Here is a 20,688-nt window from a genome sequence, read left to right as displayed (position 1 = left end):
AAGCCTGCTATTCTACTGCTCTGTACTCAGCCTGGGACAATGTGGGGGCTGAGGGACCTGCCTGCCTGCTGTCTGCTGCTGTGTGCCTCCACACTGTTGAAAATGTGGGTGGTTCTTCCCGTCTTTCCCCTAGCTTGACTGTCCCTGAGTTCTCATCTTGATCTCTAGATACGATCCTGGGTACCAAGCCATCCCTTCATGGTCCCTGTGTCCTCTTGCCAGAGCAGGGTGCGTGTGACCTGCTTTATAACCACCCGAATCTCTCAGAGGTTCTTGCTGTCCTGACAGAGGGAACAGGATGAGCACTCAGCCCTGCCTGGTGAGCACACATCCTATGAGATCCAGCTTATGAGTATGGAGCTCATTCATTGATTTCTCAGGACCTGGCGCATAGTAGGTGTCCAGTGTATGCTTGGGTGGAGTGAGTCTGTCAGAAGGGAAGGAAGAGGCAGGCAGTGGTGGCGCATGCCTTTAATCTCAGCAGTTGGGAGGCAGAGGCAGGCGGATTTCTGAGTTCGAGGCCAGCCTGGTCTACAGAGTGAGTTCTAGGACAGCCAGGGTTACACAGAGAAACCCTGTCTCAAAAAACCAAAAAAAGAAAAAGAAAAAAAAGGCGGGGGAGGAAGATCACAATGGACCTTCTCTCCTATGCACACAGTAGGCTGGTTGCACTTAGTGCATAGAAGGATGCAGCTGAGGGTAGTGACTGTACCCCAGACCTGTGTCATCACACAGTGGGCATCCAGGAGCCCACTCGTGACTCAGAGTGAATGATCAAGTACTGGATGCACTGTGGATCTGTTCACCATGCTCTGCGATGGACTGGGTATACCTAAAGTGCTCATTAACTGCTTATAGACCTGAATGAGCAATGACAAGAATGATTAGGATCCCTTGTTTATTTCCTTTATTTCCTCTATTTCCTAGCACAAGGACCTGCACACAGTAGGTGCTTGTTAATATTGAACCAATGACAAAGTGAGTTTTTTTGAGGGTAGGGATGTGTCTTGTTGGTTTATTTACTGTGAATGAGCTGGGCTTGGTACGTGCACACTGAGCCGAGCGAGTAGCTGACACGAATACATTTCTGAAGCTGGCTGCGGCTTGTTATGTTACGTTTCCTCCAGTTCTCACACAGGACCATGCACACAGCATGTGTGAGGCTCACACTTACTGGGATGTCCGGGCCCCTCAGGAGTCTCCGTCCTTGCAGAATGGATGGAGAAGAAAAGCCGGGTAGGGTGGGTCCTGCTGCTGCCTTTCCTGTTGTTCAGGTCCACACAGGTGGACAGGAAACCGCAAAGGCTTCTGGGAGCTGCTGCCCAGGCTGGCCTTGAACGGCCGTGGCACCCCGCCAAGCTTGCTGCTAAGGAGCAGCACCCTCTGGACCCCTCTTCCCAGCGCCCTAGTTGTTCTAAATTTAGAGCAGGCTGTGTCAGCCTGCAGCAGCCATTGAGCCACCGTGTCTCAGTCCTGAGGCTCACTGACCCTGAAGCCTGACCCAGGCTTCCTCAGAGCCCGCTGGGCTCCACGCCTGTACAACAAACTCGCTGCCTGAAGTCGTTTCCCACCATAAAAGGGCATAAAGAGGTTCTTTCTCTGTGGGGTGGGGGATCCTGTTCCCCAGCGCTGGCCTCATGTCTAGCTTCATCAGACCCTTCCTTCTGAGGGACCGAACCCCAGGGCAGCCATCTTGCTGTTCATAATTATAGGCCTGCTTTCCCTCAGTGCAGTGTGAGGGGTACGGTGCAGAGTGTGAGTGGGACTCACATGGGGTGCTGGCCCTTAATACTCAGGAAGCAGGCCATTCAGAGCAGCGTCTGACCAGATGCTGACTAAGTGCCGACCGGCTTCGGGTTACTGATCAGGTGCTGATGTCCTGATGTGACGCTGGTGGTGGTCACTTCGCTCAGCATCTGGTTACTTGGTGAGAAGCTCTAACGGAAGGTGGGTGGACCTGTGATGAGCATCTGCCATCGCACTGAGAAGTTGGCAGCAGGAACAGCATGGGCTTGATGTTGACCTGGGCCACCTAGTGAGACCTTGTCTAAGAGAAAAGATGGTTGCTGTGGAGATGGCTGTAAAAGTGGGGTACAGCAGTGGATGTCTAACCCAGCATAGGCTCAGGGAGAGGTGCACCCTGAGGCTTGATGGCTGTCTGTCTAGACAATCAGTGAGAACCAGGTTCAGTGAGAGACCCTGCTTCAGAAGATAAGAGAGAGAGCATAGAGGAAGACACCTGATTGTCAACTCTGGCCTTCACATGATTATGTGAACAGACACACAGACTCTCAGACACTCATACTCAAACTCACACAGACAGACAGACAGAGACAGGCACATAGACAGTCACAGATACACAGAAAGACACACACAGAGACAGACACACAGAAAGACACACACAGACACTCATACACACAGACACATGCACATACTCACATTCACACATAACACACACAGATATACATACTCTCATGCACATACACAGATATACACACTCTCACACTCATACACAACACACCCACTCATACACAGACCCTCACATACATACAGACTCACACTCATATTTACACATACACTCACACATACACAGACACATAGACACACACACAGATGGGCATGGCCATCTTGCTCATGATTTCCTGAACCATTTTCTGAGGGCCTCATGGAGACCAAGCCCCAGTGTGGGATCCCTGGATTCCTTCTCCTCACCCCCACCAGTAGCCATGATAGCTACCTGCTTACCTACTTGTTCAGTGAGCACCTGCTGGCCTTGGTCACCTCTGCTGGGAATCCTGGTTTCATGTTTATGCCTGAGATTACATATCATAGCCAGAAGCAGCTTCAGGGAGAAAGAATTTGTTGTAGCATACACTCTTAATGGTCCGCCACCACTGAAGGCCGCTTAGGCAGGAACGGGGCAGCTGTCACACAGTCACAAGCAGAGAGAGGTGAACTCATCCTGGCTAATGTACAGCACAGTACCCACTTCTATAGTTTTCCCATTGGCTGAGGCTGAGGCTGGGGATGAGCTGTATAGAGAGGACTTAGGGGCACAGAATCTGAGCAAGGTTCTCTCTGACCTTTGGGCCACTTCCTCTTAGGACCCTGGGCTCTCCGGGGCTGCAGGAGTCCTGGATAGCAATGATCTTTTAGCTCAGTGAGCAGTGTCCCAGGCTTTCCTGTATGCCCTCGCTGGTGGTCCTGAGCCCTTCCGTCACAGCCTCCAGACAGGTGCTTTCTATGTGGTGAGGATGCCCTGTGCAGTTCCGTGGCAGAGCAAGGCTTTTTTTCGGTTTGCCTGTTTCCAGGAAAGGGCCTGAATATTGCCTTGCAAAGTTTCTACATGTAAAGTCAGAGGGAGATAAAAATTGCACTTGAAGATTTCAGTTGCTATGGCTACAGGGGCACCGAGAGCCTTGTTCTCTCACACACACATGGCCTCCTCAGACCTTCAGCTGACATGTCTTGGTGCCAGGATGTGGCATTTAGATACTTTTCCCAATTAGGGGTTTCAAGCATGTGAAGGTCCTGGGGTGGGAACAACTCAGGGAGGGGGAGGCCCAGCGGCCTGTGTGGCCAGCCACATGGTGCTCAAGGGAGGAGGCAGTAGGACTTTTGGGGACAAGGTGGAGTGTCTGCATGTGTTCTGGGTGGGGTTAGGTGAGGGGCATCAGTGAATAGTGCATGGCTCGTGGGGGAGAGGGCAGATGGGGGAGACCAGAAGCCTGAAAATGGGTGTCCAGTGCTCACATGGGTGGGAAGTGTCTAGCGGCCAAGTACACAACGAAGCAGGAGCGGGAAGAAGGTTGTGGGGAAGAGGAGCCATTGAGAATGCCACACTTCTGCCCAGACACAGCCAGTGGCACCTTGGATTCTGGGGGTTGGGGGGCAGGAAGCGGACCAGGCCAGAACTTGCCGGAGATGAGGGGAAATGGGACTGGGGTATCATTGATCTCTTCCAGATGGGTGAGGTTGTCTGATGGGGCTGGATGGCAGACGAAGATTGGTCCTGCTGTGGCTGTGGTGGGAGTTAGTGTTGAGGTCTGAGAGGGATCGAGGAGGAGCAGGTGGGCCCCAGAGCAGGGCTCGGGGCACCTGGGGTCAAGCTCATCTGAGGAGTGTGTTGCCAATTAATGGAAGGCAAATTTTCTAGCTTCAGAAGTAGATTGGGCCTGAGTGTGCGGTGCTGGTAGCAGTGTTAACTGCGTGCTGGATGTAAGCCAGGCTCTCCCTGGGCCTCACTAGAACCTGCGAATCCATGGCTGTTTGCATTCCTCATCTCACATTCACCAGACCAAAGTCCTCACCAGCCCTGGCCACCTTTTTGTCTGAGGCTGAACGTGGCACAACCTCATGACTCGCAGCCAAGAGATGAGGAGGCTCCCTGGCTTACCTGGGGAGGACCAAAATGGGGCTGCGTTGGCCAGATATGGCCTGTGAACCAAGCCTGAGTTTTACATCTTTAAAAGGTTGCAAAAAAGCTACATGTGACTTGCAAAGCCAAAAATAGTCACCATCTGGCACTTTCCAGAGATAATCTTAAGTCCCGAAACTGTGGATCAGCCTAGGTTCTTCCTATCCTAGTTATTCCCACAACAGAACGGCCCCAAAATAGCTGCCAAGGATCCAGCCATCACAGGAAGGCTTGGTGGCACTTTGAGGGCTGAGCCAGGAGAGATGGAGGCTCCTCCCTCTTACCTGTCCATCAGGCTGCTCAGGTGTCCCCCTGCAAAGATCAGGAAGCCAGAGGGTTATGGTAGTTAACCCTTACAAGATGTGTGCAGGAAAGCTGTGCTTTAGCAATCCTGAGGGCCTGAGTGTGGAGGGTGGCCGGCTTCCTCCTGGATGGCAGTGGGAAGAGTCTTAGAGCTGGCTAGGGGTGGGTATGTGGCATGGTGCTACAAACAGATCAGTCAGCCCCTCTCTCCCTCCAGGCTCCATTTACAAGGTCAGCCCACAAACAGTGTGCACCTCCCAGCCCCTAGTGCGCCCTTGTAGGCAGAATGGGGCAGGTGAACCACACTCTGAGTGCAGGCGCTCTGAGCAGGTGGTCTGGTCTCAGGGCATCTCACTCTCAGGAAGGAGTAAGGATGCTTGCAGGCCTGAGGGGAGCTGGAGTGGATTAGGGATGCTGGCAATCCCGGAAGTGACTTTGCCCTGAGGTGTGTATGTGTGACTGTGTATGTGAGTGTGTTTAAGAGTGTGAATGTGTAAGAGTGTGAGTGTGTGTGAGAGAGTGTGAGTGTGAGCAGGAGGGGCTCTCTGGAAGGGCTTGCACTTTGGCTGCCAAGATTATGTGCTGAGATGTGCTAGGATGTGACCCAGAGAAGCCTGCCCTTCAGCGGTCAGGAGGTGGAACAGCCTTGCTGCTGCCATTGCTTTGAATCACCAGCAGAAGGGCGGGCCAGGGGAGCCAGGATAAAATGAGGGGGGTGGGTGCAGACAACACTGTGGCCATCATCATCCCCTTGTGAACTGAGCTGTGGAAACTCAGAGAGGGTGGGGGGGAGCATGAGTCTCACACTCAGACTGGCCGTCAAATAGACATCCTCCAGCCTCCACTCTCTGCCTGTTTCCTCGTCTCTACGGTGCACAGATGTGTTTTCCCTCACGCAAGGGTCAATTTTACACTTTGCCAAACATAAGCAAGCGGTGCCTCGGCTTTGAACATCTCTTGAGTCAGGGCCAGGTCTGCCCAGAACTGGTAACCAGATGCTGGGGTAGAGGTGGGCCGTGCATGCAGTGTGAGGGTCCTGTGGCTGCAGGCACCCACCACCAGCCCGAGACTCTCTCACTGCTTCCTGGCTCCACTGAGCATGACCTGTCTCACCCCTGGGGCAGTTCTGCAATTTCTCCTTAGACTGAAAACCAGGGTTGGGGGGCAGGGAAGAGGTGCCCTCCCCCCAATGTGTGCATAGTGTCCTTTCTCAAAGCTCGGTCTTGAGCATCAGCAACAGAAAGGCTCAGCCCATGTCAGCGCCTGGCTTTCTCTCTGAGAGTCCCAGCCTCAGGTGCTGAGTTCCAGGCCCATCTTCCAGGAAGGCTAGTGAGAACTGAGGCCCTACCGAGGAAGTTGCTGGTCCACACCCAGTGCAGCAAGCAGCTGCCTGTGTTCTTAGCCAGCCAGTTTCGCAGCCATTGTCACCACCTCAGCTGCATCCCCCAAATTCCTCCTAACCCATTGGCATCTTCACTGTGACCCTAAGATCTTGGGGTGCTGCTCGGGAAGGAGGGCAGCTCAGCCAAGTGTGGCAGACTCACAGCTGGTAGATCAATACCTCTCAGGGGCCAGGCATCTCCTCCAGTCCTGCCCGTGGCTCATCGATCCAAAACCCTGAAATCCAGTTGCAGGTGGAAAGAACGGTGATGGTGGGCAGCACGCTCTGGGTGCCAGGCTGGGTTTGAAACCCTCCTGTCTGTGCTGAGCCCTGCCTGCCTGGCTCCTCAGTGAGAAGCTGCTGACCATAGACCTGCCTTCCCACAGCAGAGCCACACCCCAGCACTGCACAGTGCAGGGGACTCTTCCCACTGGAGTCTGATGGCCCATGCCGCTGTTCTAGAAAGTCCTCCTTTCTGGGTGATCCCCTCCCTCCCCCAAGTTAATTAACAGTTTTACCTCTGAAATGACGGCTGGAGACTGGTGAGTACGCAAGACACAAGGAAGTGGCCATGTGCTCAGCCTGGTTATAAATAACCTGGGTGGACTTGGAGGTGGAGGCCAAGATGCTACAGTTTCCCCCCTTATCAGAACTCCTTCCCTGTTGCTATGGGAACCAGCCTAGGGATTCTGGTAGTTCTGTGGGTTGGTCCAGGCCTCAGTCATTCCTGTTTACATGGTGGGAGTGGGGGGGGGGTGTCCGGCGAGGATGCTGGGTGAGCCAGATGCAGCCCAGCTGTCCTGGGGGCTCAACAGCTGGTAAGTAAACTGAGTTTTGGCCCAGTGTGGGCCTCGCCGTTTGAGGGAGGCTTCTTGCAGGACGGGGCTATCTAGACAACACATCCTGATCTTGGACCAGGAGTGAGAAGGGTGGCATGGTGTCCCAGCCAGAGGGAACATTGTGGTGGAGGTGTGGAGCAGAAGGGGCCTGGACAGTGTAGGTATCCAGGATGGAGACTTTAAGAAGTCACAGCTGGATAAGGTCTTTGCCACCCTCACCTGCTACAAGGAACCAGAAGCACCCTGTGGGTTTCCCATGGGGCCCAGGGAATGCATGTGTGGCCTGCCTCTGAGATGGTGTCTAGGATCTGGGGGTGGGGGGTGTGGCATTTGAACAAGACAGTAGACTTAGAGCAGTGACCATCTCTTCAGACACCCGCCCCCTCTTCCCAGAGGGCTGACCATATGCTGGGCCAAATTGGCTAGGTTTGCTTCACTTTTTTTTTTTTTTTTAAGTAATAAAATTTGTATGGAGAATTCCTGGCATGGTGATTATCTCCACATTCTGGGGGAGAGAAAACACTGTAGGAAATCACTGTGTCACTGTCCTAACCCCTTAAAGTGAGTGGGCTTCACTCAGACAGCTGCCGGATCAGATCTCATGTAGCCCAGGCTGGCCTCAAACTCCCTGTGCAGCCAAGGATGACTCTGAAGGCCTGATCCTTCTGAGTGCTGGGATCACAGGCCCTCTCTCCTTTACTGGTTTATGTCCCAGCATACTGACAAGGACCAGCAGGGACCCTCCTGAGAGAGTCCTTCCACACCCTCACTTGAGTGAGCCGCTATTGGGCATAAGGAAGCTGGTCTCAGAAGGGACCTCAAGCTACTGGTCAGGCCTGGGGCCACAAAGCTCCACCAGAGTGAAAGAGACCAGGTTTTCTCCATGTGTGCACCTGGGGATTCATCACCAGGCCGTTGGCTGGTAGAGAGTAGGGGTAGACACACAGTGTGACCTTGTCAGCAGCTCCTGGCATCACGGGGAGCCCCAGGAATGCAGAGTCAGACAGAGTGGAAGCCATAGTCCTGAAAAGGACATGGGGCTGGCTGATCTGGCCCTTCTTGGGGGTCTGGTGTGATGCGTGACTTCTGGATTCTGTGCTGGGTTATCAGGGAAAGAGGCAGGGAAGTGTTGGGGCTAGAAGAGCCTGAGATCAAATCCTAAGTCTCACTCACCCACTCAGTGAGGAGTGCGGTCCTGGATCTCTCCGCACCTCACTACCCTGCAGGGTGGTGAAGGTGGCTGTGTCGGAGCTTACCGGTGCTCACCCACGCAGCTGTTCCAAGGGTTAAATGAGGTGAGAGGTGTGGGTCGCTCCCAGCTGTGAACACCTTTGAGTAATCGTTTTTACTACGTCATTGTTATCAGCAGAGTAATAGTTCACTTCCTTAGCTTGTTCTCATGACCCATGGCAGTAAGGGAAGAGACCTCCTGGGCAGTGGAGAAGAGCCCTGGGCTGTGAGGCCAGAGGGAAGCTGAGGAAGGTAGCCTTCGCTCTGGGAAGGGATATATATGTATATGTAGTGTGTCAACTTCCCAGAGTCAAGACTAAACACAGCCACACTTCTGGCCATTCCCATTTCAGTACCGGAAGCACTCCTATTCATCCACCCAAACCCCTCCCAGATAACCCATCTCCTTATTGCGTTTGGTTTGCCATCTCCATTTCTGTCCCCTGGTTCTCGGGTCACAGGCACATGGGCCTTTCCTTTTTGCCGTTCTCTTTGACTAGACCAAGAAAAAATCTTTAAGGTGCAAGCTCGATCCAGATCTGGGAAGGAATATTGGCACCTGGGCTTGAGGTGGCCTGTGGGGGAAGTGGGAGGGGGGCTTCTTCTCCTTCAGCATGTAGATTTAAAGAGGCAGGCTGAGCTGCGCAGGGAGCAACCACAGCTCTGTTCCGTGTCGGCTCAGTTGTATGTGGAATAACTCTTTGTTGAATGAATGGATGAATGAATGACTGGCTGAATGAGTGACAAGTTCTTCCCTCCGTGAGACCCGTGGGCTCTCTGCCTCACTTCTCACTGTGGTCGGCATCCTTGGTTCCTTCCCGGTCCCCACAGGTCCCCTGTTTTGCAGATTCCTTATGTAAGGAAGATACAGTTTGCTTTCAGGATGCCTGCCGCGGGCGTCCCCAGAGTTTCCTGGAGAGAATAGCATTTGCAGAAACAGCCCTCGGGGGGACGCCTGTGCTGCCCCAGATTTAGGAGTGACGCTTTTTATAGCCCCACTCCCAGAGCACGTGGTGACACTGGAAGCCGGAGCAAGCAGCCAGCATCTGGCTCCTGCTCTCTCCAAAGGAGGCCGAAAGCCAAGATCCACAGCATTTCCTGCACCATGCTGGCAACTGCATCGCTTACAGCTGTGTGACACTGGACTGGCCATGTCCATCACTTCTCCCTGCCTCCCACAATCCATCTATAAAATGGGATGGAGCTTCTTGCATTGTTGGCAGGAGCAGATGAGGTGTGACAGAGACAGTTCAGTGACAGTGGGGCAGCATGGTGATGCGTGATGTAATTTGATGATGCAATGGCTTTGCACTGTGATGTCACATGGTATTTTGTATGACATCATCGCCCTGCCTGTGATGTCATACATGGTGTGGGTGGGACAGGGCGTCCTGATGTTTGGCCACAGCTGGCGATGATGGTTGGGCTGGGGGAGAGTGCATTGGGGCTGGTGTCCATGTACAGAGACATTGAGAACTCCTGTGCTTGTGGCTAATGTGGAGGCCGGGCCATAGACTTGAGCAGTGACAGAGTTGGGGACACACAGGTGTTTGGTGAGCTCTGTCCCCAGCATGTCCTCGAGCTGGTCCCCCTGTGGACAAGGGAGCTGGGTTCTGAGTTCTTCACTGGCTGGTCGCTGAGGTATATGGTCAACCTTTGTATAGCTCCGAGCCAGACCATGTTCTGGGGATAGCAAGCTGGACTCATGGGCAAAAGACCAAGTGCGCCCCCTAGATGTGGGGATGGGAAAGGGGTGGACCAGCCACATCCACGACGAGGAAACACTTGGTGGTTTCATCTGTGAAAGCAACCAGAGAGGTTTAGTTACTCTCTCAGTGGCTAGTTAAAGCCAGTTGCAGATTGTGACTTGGTTTAGCCAGTCCAGTGCAGGAGGCAGGACACAGCCCGTGGGGCCATCACTTAGTATCAGGAAACAACGAAACAGTGATCAAGATAAATAATACTTTAAGTGAGTATATATTTTTTTAAGTGAAAGCAAGATCCCATGAAAAATACAGACTCAATACTGGAAAGCCAGGGTCCATGCGATAGAGTTCTCCTCCATCCCTGGATCCGGACACCCCGCTCTCCCCAGCCCATCTGCCCCTTTCGGCTGAGCACTCAGCTGCTTGTGTCCCACTTGGACACTTTGTGATGCCGTGTTCTTAGCATCATCCCGTGTGTTCGTCCTTCCGAGGTGGGTTCTCATGTGTGTCTCACATGTGGTGTCCGTCGTGAACTGCGGGGTCATGCACCCGCCTCCCTAAGTCCAAGCACTTTGAAGTCATTTAGAATGATGCCTAGGGCAGGGATAGGAGCTGTCCTCTTCATAAAAGCTGTGTGTCCGAGATGTTTTCAAAGCAGATGACACCTGCCGGTCCCAACCCCGTCCCTAGCTTCAGCGTGTCTCTCTGTCCCCACAGGGCAGTATTTCATCTGGGGTGTTTAGCTTCTCTAAGAAATATTATGGGTGTTGCACACACACACACACACACCCCGCCAAGCCTTTCGGCAGGAGCTGCAATCACTTTAGATTGTCTTGTGCCTCTCAAGGTCCCCCTTCCCTCTGCAGGCTGGAATGGTCCCCGTCTCTGTGTCCAGATAACCTGTCACACCTGGGTCCCCCTCCGGTTCTCGAAAGGTTCCTGAGGTGGCTCTTCTGGGTCCAGATGGGAAGGGACTGTCCTTTCCTGTCTTCTGTCTGTCCCTGGTTACCTGGGAAGTCTATGAAGTGGCCTGAGGCTGGAATTTGCTGTGACTTCCTTGTGGGACCCAGAAACCCCAGCTGTAATAGTGGGTGTAGCCACCTTTAGAGGCCAGGGAAGGAGCCAGGCACGGGGTGGGGGTGGGGGGTGGAGAAGGTGACTGGCACTCCCCTGGCATGGTTCCTCATCTGCATGCAGGGGTGCAGGCTGGAGTGGCATCTCATCTGCTGGGCACACAGTCTGACCTCAGTCAGAGGCCCTCTCTCCATTGAACTGAGCCAACCTGTCTTCATCCCCACAGTTCCCTGCGGACCTGGCTTGCCTCGGGACCTTTGCACATATGATGATCAGGAGACTGAGGGCAGCTTAGCTGAGTGACCTTTTGTCTCCTGGTGACTCTAGTCAGGAAGCTGGCCTCCTCTGAGTCTGACCAGGGGCAGGTACCTGCCTCTGCCCAGTGGTCAGCCATGGTGCTGGCTTCTAGCTGGAACCCTAGTCTCTTCCCTGTGGGCTTTGCCAACTGAGCATCCAACATGGCTGCCCCTTACATGCCCTAGGGTCACCTTGGAGAGGGATCCTCGCTGTGTGGAGCTCAGGGAACCAACCCTGATGCATTGTGGGAAGGGTACTGGGATTCTTGGGGGCCTCTGGGAGGCAGCCCACCACACACAGCCTCAGCTCTCTGGGCCTCAGTCTCCCCTTTTAGCAAATGGGATACTTTGAGTATTTATCAAGCTTAGGTTAATGTCAATCAGCAGCTGTGTTACACCCCTCTGACCCTCCATAGCACAGGGCGCTAAGCCTGGGCCAGAGGAGGCGCTCACTCTTCACTGTGAACTGAATGAGAGATGCTCGGACAGGACCGCAGGGGCTTGGAATGAGGAGGAGGAAGAGAAGGCGGTAGCCTGCACACACTGACTGTCACAGGGGCCTTCAAGATAAGCTTACTCTGGCAAGTCTGGTGTCTAGAGATCAAATATTTACTCAGGACAGAGGCGAGGGGGCGGTGTAGAGGTCATACCAGGCGGTTGGGCTGATGTGGATTTCAACCTTGGATTTGGCCTGGCATTTTGAAAAGTCAATATTTTTGAAGCCTCAAAGTGGGCAAGGTGCGGTGGGGGGTGTGTCAGGTGTGCTCACAACCACGGGGAGGGGGCGTTTCCAAGAGCACCTTGATTTCGTTCTTGCTGTGTGACCTTGGACATGTGAATCCACCTCTCGGAGCTAGCATTTCTTCACCTGCAGAAGAAACAGAGATGGGGAATAGATCCCAGCTAGAAGGTGGGGAATCCCATTGCACTGATGCCCCTCCCTGTCCAGTGTGCACCCTCTTCTCTCTTACTTAACACCCCAGCCCCCTACAAGCTCCAGCCCTTAAGGGTTAAACACAGTGAGCTCATGCGATTCCCTGTACACATGAATCATCCTCATGGCTTCTTGTGCCCAGCCTAGGGAAAGGGGCAGATGCTGTGCCCCCAAGTTGCCATGGCAACCCTGCTTGTACCAAAATGCAGGCACCTCAGCCTTAGACCCACCCGTGAGGAAGGCTCAGGGCAGGTCATCTGTATCCTCCATCCTCCGGGAGAGGCAGCAGGGACTGCTGAGCGGATAAGTGGGGGAAGGAGATGGTGGGGGAGGCTTAGCCAGGAGCTCTGGCAGGGAGAGGAAGCCAAAGGCTGCCGCCGGGAGAGGGAGATAGACTGACAGCCAGCCACAGGTCCTCAGACTCCACCTGAAGCCCCAGAGGCTCACTCGAGCGGCAGTCGCCCCTCCAGCTCCCCGGGGCAGCCGCGCCTCCCACGCACATGCCCCCACATGCGCGCACTCACCCGCGTTCCTGCACGGTGCTGCCTGGGGTGGGTAAGCAGTCTGGCACATGAAGTCCCTGAGGGACAGCGAGCGAGTTGAGACTTAGGGGGGAAAAAAACTGGGGCTGACGCCAGCTCCCTGGGCGGCCACCTCCCAAGGCCCCTCCTGCATTCCTGGGCTGTGCGCCCCTCGCCAAGACAGGGGGCTGATGTCATTCCGGGCTGCTGGGCCAGGGGACCCGGGCTGGGTGGCTGCCTCTCCGGAAGTGAGTGCGCTGCCTGCTGGCCTGCAGGTTCGGTCGGCTTCGGGTTTGGAGTCTCCAGCCTGAGGACTGGAGATCTGCCTAGTTCAGGCGAGAAGAGCCCGGAGGGAGAGCTGGCCGCCGGCGGCGGCGGCGGCGGCGGCGGCGGCGGTGGGCGGTGGCTCCCAGGTGTGCATGGGAGTTCTCCCTGCATGGAAGGAAGTGAGTTCGGGGTGCCAGCCCCCTCACCCAGCTCCTCACAGCCACTAGCCCCTTGACTTCGTCAGGGTTGGCCCTGGGGACTAGAACTGGACGTCCTGGTTGGTTGACTTTAGGCTCCTGCTGGTGACCCCCTGCTGACCCGTCACCGTCCCTGTTTTGTGACCCGCGGATGCCTGTCGGGCGATGTTTACTTTACTTGTGCTGATGTGCTCTGTCGGGCTTCCCACCGGATCCCAGAACTTCTCCCCAAGGACTGTCACCGACAGAAGGACCGGGACCCTGGCAGTGCTGGACTCCTAACTGCCTCCGCCTGCCCCCTCCTCCTGGCTGGTCCCATGGATTACCTGGGCGACAAGCTTTCGGTGGCCCAGACACACATGACTCAGTGGGTTGGCACGGTGAGGCGGTCCTTCCAGGAGGCTCTGCACTTGGTGACAGCCACGGTGGGCACCGAGCGGAGCGGGGAGTCCGCTGGTCGCACCCCGTTCAAGCGCACCTCCTCCTTCAGACACCTAGCTTCGCGGAGCCGAGAGTCCTTTCGTCGCTTCTCCGCACGCAGTCAGCAGAGGTTCTCATCCCTCAGGAAGAGACAGCCGGACTCCGAGGCTCCTGATCTTGTAAGCTTGGGGGATGTGTGTGGTTTAAAATAGCAGGGCAACCCTGGGAAGGTCCCTTCCCTCGGACCCCCTGGAGGGGGCTGACTCCCAGCGGCCTCAGGGAGTCCTGTCAGTGAGGGTGGCCTTGGGATACTGAGGGGGAAGTAGGCTGGGTTGGCCACCCTGCAGGTGCAGCACCCCCACCTTGAAGCTGGTGGGGAATGGACTCGGGCTTCTTGTCTGTGAGCAGGGCTGCTCAGGGACGCTGCCGCCCCCAGCCATGCCGGCATCTCTATTTTTAGGGAAGCTTACTTGACACCTGCTCTGTCTCCTCTTGTCCTCCTAGGGTGACCAAGTGGTCTTGTCACTGAGTGCTGAATTAAGGCAGTTGTCTGTTTGCCACTGTTCAAAAGTGAGACCCTGAGCAATTTCTGAGGGGAGGAGCTGTAGGGGACCTGGTGGCAGGTGGTTTGTCCCACCGGCCTGGGAGTTCAGGCTTGTGCAAGAAGCCCAGCCATGATAGAGCGGTCAGGCCCAGCTGTTGGGTTCTCTGCTGTGTCTCTTAAAGGTTGGGAGACCAGGACATTCGTAGCCAGTGAGTGTAATGTGGGCAAGAGATCTAGGCAAGCCTGGAGACTGAATGGTGGCTTCGTGGGCATGCGCGGCAAGGTGCGGGAAGTCTGGCTGGGAGAGAGAAGCAGGAAGAACTCTTCCCTGCCCAACTCTTGGCAGATGGATCCTGGGACCTCTAATGACTCCGGGGACACTCACGTCACCACGCAGAACCGAGCTTAACTGCAGTGCCCGCTGTCTTCAGATAGCTGGCCCCTGCCTGAGCTGAGTTGTCCCAGTTTTCAGGGGCGTATGAGGCCAGCCATGGGTTCAGTCAGCCCTTTTTGTCCCCAAAGTCAGTGTGGTTATGGGACAGTGTCGGGCAGGGGAACTCTGCTGCCCCAGAGCTGCAGGGACTCAGCAGTACACCACTGACTGGCCTGAGTCACCGAGTCATTAGGCAAGGGCTCACCTAGGCCAGAAGCCATGCTGTGAGGCTGGTCAGGGGTGACTCCTCGTGTGGGAGTCTGCACTCCTTGGGGACTTGAGTTCACAAGACAGAGGCCCACCCATTCTCTGGAGGAAGAGCTCGTTCTCTGTGTCAGCGCCTCTCTGTCTCCTTCTGCCCCGTCTGTTCCTCTGTGCCCCCTTCCATTCCCAGGGTCCCCTCTAGGAACACTGGCTCTGTTCCCTGCCCTCCGCCTCAGCCCTTCACAAGCTGTGTGACTTTGGATGCTGCCCTAAGTCTCTGTGCCTCTGTGCGTGGGGAGTGTGCTCACAGTGGCAGGTCAGACCCCCAAGTGGCTAAGCAGGCGAGTGAGTGACTGGCAGTCACCGGGGAGGTTGGGGGAGACCCAGCATCGTAAATACATCCAGAATCAGCGTGGGCTTCCAGGTTTTCCCACTTCCGCTTGGCCTCTGCTCTGTGGCAGGCAGAGCTGGCGTTGGCTCAACCCATTCTTAAGTCTCAGGTTCCTCCTCTGTCCAGTGAGGGCAGGCGCCGTATGCTTGTTCTCAGATGCTGTCAGCACCATGCTGGCACATAGTGGGTATACACTTGTATGTCTGTCAAGTGTCAAGATGTCCTACAGGGCGGTGGTGGTGCACGCCTTTAATCCCAGCATTTGGGAGGTAGAGGCAGGTGTCTTTCTGAGTTTGAGGCCAGCCTGAGTTCTAGGACAGGGCTATACAAAGAAACCTTGTCTTGAAAAACCAAAAAAAAAAAAAAAAAAAAAAAATTGTCCTACTGTGTGTGGTAGGGATTGATGTCTTGCTACAGATCCTCCTCCTGTGTGAGGTCGGATACAAGCCTGCCTCTGCCGAGCTGTGTTACTTTAGGTGGAGCGGTGTCCTCTGTCCTTTCTGTGCCTTCATTTTCCCCTCTGAGAAATGGGATGCTTGGCAGATAAGGAGCACCGCCAAGAGGTGGGTGTAACACCTGAGTTCTGTGTGGCCCGTGTGTGTGACAGCCAAGCCCTCTCTCTCAAACGGTGCCTTCAGAGGTTCCCAACAAAGTAGAGAATCTGCACACACCCCTTTCACTCTGAACTTAAATATTTGTCTTACGGGTGGGAGCTTCCTAAAGCAGTGATGCCTGTAGGCAGGAGGGGGCGGGGCTGCAGGCAGTCGTCCCCCTCTGCTCCGCTTACCCAGAAAGGGGCCTCAGGCTGTGTCTACCAGAGGATCTGTGGCCGCCTGGCTGGGAAGATCTCAAGCCAGCCTTGAAGTCGTTGGCTGACGGCAGCCTGTAGCTGTCCCAGATAAGAAAGAAGAAAAAAACTAGTACTTTGTCCAGGCCCTGGGAGGCAGGAAGGGTCACTCTGCAGAGAAAGGCCGGGTGTGTTAGAGGCCTAGAGACCTGGGGTGGGAGGGACTGAATGTGGACTTGGGGGACACAGAAGTTACGCAGAGTGTCCGTCTCAGGCTGCCTAGGTGTGAGGAAGAACGAGAAGTGTGTGTGTGTGTGTGTGTGCGCGCGCATATGTGTGTGTGCTTATGTATATGTGTATGTACGAGAGTGACTGTGTGAGTGAATGTATGTGTCTGTGTGAGTGTGTATGTGTATGTCTGTGAGTGTGTGCATGCATCTCTGTGTGCATGTGTGTATGTATATGTAAGAGTGTGAGTGTGTGAGTAGGTGTATGTGTCTGTGTGAGTGTGTATGTGTGTGTCTCTGAGTGTGTGCATGTATGTCTGTGTGCTTGTGTGTATGTGAGAGAGTATGTGTGTCTGTGTGTATGAATGTGTGTGTATATGTTTGTGTGTATGACTGTGTTCATGTGTATGTGTATATGTGTGCATGCTTGTGAGTGTGCTCCTGTGTGTGTGTATTTATGTGTGTATAAATGTGTGTATGTGAGAGTGTATGTCTGTGTGTATGTGTGTATCGTGTGTGTTTGCATGTGTGTGTGTATGTGAGAGTATGTGTGTCTGTGTGTATGTGTCTATGTGAGTGTCTATGAGTGTGTATGTGTGTATCTCTGTGTGCATATGTGTATGTGAGAGTATGTGTCTGTGAGTGTGTGTGAGTGTATGTGTGTGTGTCTCTATGTATATATGTATACGTGTATATGTGTGTGTGTATGTGTGTGTGTGTGTGTGTGTGTGTGGTGGAGGGAGGCTGGCTGAGTGGCCTTAGCCAAGTCCTGTTGACCCTTCCTGCCTTACCATTCCCACCTGTGACCTGGGCTCCCTGTGACCTGCCTGAAGAATCCCCTGGTGCAAGCACCATCCATTCCTAGCTGCGGATGAGTTCTGGACCTCATGGGTTCTAAAACCTGAGATGCTCAGGTCCAGACGGAGGCTGGCGCAGCATGTGTGCCTCGTGTATACACACACTGTTAGCTCTAGGTGCCTGCACATGAGTGGATGGAGACAGCTCCCTTTTGTATCCACATGCCTCAACACAGAGCCGGCCCCCTTCCGGAGCACTAGCCAGCCAGAGCCCACAGATCTGGACCCCTTTGTCTCGGGCTGCCCTCAGCTGTGGTGGCTTCCCTCCAGTCAGTCACACTCCAGGCCAGGGTGACCGTGACGCCAAGTCTTTAATTGGTCTGTGGAGACCTTTATTTCCAAGTGAGCCCTCCCATGCAGGCTCACATAGGATGGACACACGCCTCCCAGGGGCCACTGTCCTGCTAGCCCAGAAGGCCCTTCCCTGTCCACTGCAGTCCCTTCAGCAGCTCTAGGGCAAGGTCATCCTGCCTCACCTGGCTCAGGAAGCTGTGACTTCTCGCCCTGTGGCCTGGTCCCACTTCCTTTCCTCCCTTAGTTCTTGCCTTTGCCCTGGAGTAAACTGAGGCCCAAGGAGAATGACTGACTGGGCCTTAGGACACGGGAAGTCTGGTGTCCTGTCCTGGGCGAGTCAGGATGAGCATGTACTAGGCGATGGAGAGATCATATTCTGTCTGCAGCCATTCCTGCCACCTGAGTGGTCTCTGTCATTCAGGGCTGCCAGAACCAGGCATAGGAAGCAAGCAAGCCACAAGTGACCAAGCTGTCAATGCTCTAAAGGAAGTGTCAAGGGGCTGGGGGGCAGCAGGAGCAGTTAAATCACAAGGTGATGCTGAGCCCACCAAAGAAGGCCTAGGGCGGGAGCCTTGAAAGACAGGGCTGGGGCTGGTGTGCAATCAGGGCCACAGAAGGCCCAGGTGGCTGGCTCAGTGAGTGGGACAGGGGAGTCAGGGTGACAGGGCCTGGCCATGCAGGGCTGGGAACACTGGTGAGAGGGTTGAGTTTGGGACCAGAAAGTGCTGTTCATCATTGCAGGCCTATTCGAAATGCTGGGTGAGAACAGATTTATTTATTTATTAAGCACCTACTGTGTTCCCAACATCGTTGTTGCATCTTCTGTGTACCAGGTACAGATACATCATATCTCTTAAGCACCTGCTGTGTGCCTTCTGTGTACCAGGTAGATACATCGCAAGCACCTACTATGTACCGGGCACTGTTTCTGCATTTCTCCTGGATGCTGGCCCTGAAGAGGTCTCAGTTCAGCCATGCGGCCCTTCCTCCCTCTCCCAGAGGCCCCCCTGCACCCCAGGCCTGGCATGATGTCACTTGTCCGTGGACTGCGGGCAGGACAGACAGTTTTCTTTTGGTGAGGCCCCTCCCAAGCTCAGGTCTCTTTTCACCTTCCTGGCGGCAGAATGATGTCACTCCTTAGAGAACAATGGTCCCTTTATGGTCCCCAGAGGGGCCCAAGGCTGGGTCGCAGAGCAGGTGCCTCTGGAGTTACAGGCAGGGTAGGGACAAAGGACTTGGCTGCTCCCCAGGGAGCTGCTGGGCTCCTGCTGATCCCCCTGCCCCCAAAGCGGGGCGTGCTCATTTTCCATGTGGAAAATACAGGAACATGAGGAAAACCAAAACCCTGCTCACACGCTCTCCATTTGGCATCTGAGCTGCTTCCTTCCTCTCTCTCTCTTTTTTTTTTTCTCCCAAACAACCCCCAGCCTCTGTCTCCTCAGAGAAATGGACCAGTCGAAGCAGCTCTAGAGCTGCATCAGGTCTCTGGTGCTATGATGTCCTGCTGTGTTTGTGAGTTCCAGTCCCTACTCTCTGTCTGGACACTCGGGCATCTGTGGGAAGGCCGCAGAGGGTGGCCAGGCGGCTCTGGCCTGTGTCCGAGGCCCCTGGGCTCTGTCTGTAGGAAGGCCGCAGAGGGCGGCCTGCAGCCAGGCTGCTCTGGCCTGTGTCCGAGGTCCCTGGGCTCCTGCTCCCTTTCCCCTCAGCAGCTCCACAGATGAGATGTTTTGTACAGACAAAGGCCTGTTGCTTCCTCCACAGGAAGCCAGTCATGTCAGGCAGGAAGCCTAGAATGGTCAGTGTCGCTGGGAACGGTGTGTTGGGGCAACGTGAGGAAGTTGGGACTGGCTCAGGCTAGGTGACCTCAGTGCTGTCCGAAGGGCTGCTCATTGCTGAGGTGTAAACACTGCGGTGTCCTCAGACGCAGGCCCTCAAGCCACAGCCAGCTGTGGAAATGTTCTGGTCTGTGGTGTTTTCACCGTACACACATACACATAAATCATAACAAGATGATAGACTTCCAGCCATGGCGGCCCGCTCTTTTAATCCTACTACTGAGGAGATGGATCCAGGAGTTCAGGGTTATCCTTGGCTATATAGGGAGTTCAGGGCTAACCTGGGCTTCATAATACTCTGCTTCAAAAAGCCAAAACAGGAGTTAGGATTTTAGCAGTTGGCAGAATGCTGGCCTACTGTGTACAAAGCCATGAGTTTATTCCCCAGCATTGATCAATGCTGACGTGGCAGTGCAGACCTATCATTAGGGCTCTCGGTGAGCAAAGCCTCCGCAACATAGCATGCCCCTGTCAGGAACAAGCATCAGCCATCACCTCCAGTAACCTAACTCAATTGTAAGTTTCTAATTCAACTTTTAGCAGTGGTGCTGGTAGGGGTTGAGTCTGGACGCCGGTGGCACAGTTTTGGGAGGTTATGGAATCTTTAGGGGATCTGAGCTGGTGGGCAGAGCTATGTGCCTTGTAGTAGGCACTTGAAGGTGATATGGCTTGAGCTGTCTGTTCCCTGGGTGTGAGGTGTGAGCCACTTTGGCCCTCCAGCCCTCCCACCACCACAGTCTGAAAGTGTGAGTTCTGACAGGTCCCCTCAGAGGTCCTCCTCAGGTAACACACTGTTCAGTCACTGGCTCCTCTGGCCTTCCCAGCTGCCTCTGGGGTTGGGGACCCGAGTGCTGGGAGCTGAATCCTGGTCCTATCTCCCTCTGAGGAGGTGGGTAGATTTTGCGGTTTCTTTATACCTCAGATCCCCTCCCCCCAAGGCTGTGGTTGAGATGACTTACATGTATTCATGCATGGGGGATGCACGGCACAGTGTCCTGCATGTGATAGGGCTTCCAGAACCTTTCTGTCATGGCTGACTCTGCCCTGTTGTCACGGAGCAGCCAGGCACTTACAGGCACCTGCACCTGTGCTTACTGGTGTCCTGAAACATCCATGTCAAGGCTGCTGTGAGCTCTTCTGCAGTTGCCAGGGCTCCCTCTCCCTCTCCTCCTCTGTCTTGGAGCAGTTAATTTGTAGAAATGGCTGCTATACCCGGAGAATCCCAGAGCAGCCTTGTAGAGAGGCCCACAGGGCAGGGATTGGAAGCCTCATGTCACCTGTCACTGGGGAGCTGGCTCTTCCAAGGCTGGGGTGGGGGTACATCTGAAAGTAAGTCCCCAGACTACAGGTGAGACTTTGAGTTGGCCAACAACTACCTCTGGCCTTGTAAGAAACCCTGAGGTAGTCATTCATCAAATGCTGTCCTTGATCCATAGCTCTGGAAACAGTGTGATCATGCGAACCGTTGTCAAGGCTATTTGTTACACTGCACTAGGTGACAGATACATACTTCTCACTGAGATCCTCGGGA

At 54.6% G+C, this 20,688-nt stretch overlaps 1 protein-coding gene and 1 long non-coding RNA gene across 5 annotated transcripts in view; one reads left to right on the top strand and one right to left on the bottom strand.

The window, feature by feature from the left end:
- The window catches only part of Kiaa1671 (KIAA1671 ortholog), a 137,675-nt gene that overhangs the window by 71,186 nt on the left and 45,801 nt on the right, over positions 1–20,688 (top strand). The window contains exon 1 of one of the 4 annotated variants that reach the window (XM_031337433.1): positions 13,122–13,764. The exons of the other annotated variants lie outside the window; for them this stretch is intronic. Coding sequence (XP_031193293.1) covers positions 13,483–13,764 — 282 coding nt within the window. The 5' untranslated portion in view covers positions 13,122–13,482. Of the gene's footprint in view, positions 1–13,121; positions 13,765–20,688 lie in introns of those variants that run through there. 4 annotated transcript variants of the gene reach the window in all.
- On the bottom strand, positions 11,874–13,595 carry LOC116068193. The gene is made up of 3 exons (XR_004109484.1): positions 13,492–13,595; positions 12,705–13,133; positions 11,874–12,114 (listed from the first exon to the last, which is right to left on the bottom strand). It is a non-coding gene; the product is annotated as an uncharacterized LOC116068193 (long non-coding RNA).

Source organism: Mastomys coucha, unplaced genomic scaffold, assembly GCF_008632895.1.
Source record: "Mastomys coucha isolate ucsf_1 unplaced genomic scaffold, UCSF_Mcou_1 pScaffold22, whole genome shotgun sequence".
In the NCBI taxonomy this organism is placed as follows: Eukaryota; Metazoa; Chordata; class Mammalia; order Rodentia; family Muridae; genus Mastomys; species Mastomys coucha.
Note: the sequence above shows the minus strand (reverse complement) of the source record. Positions and strands in the feature narration are given on the sequence as shown.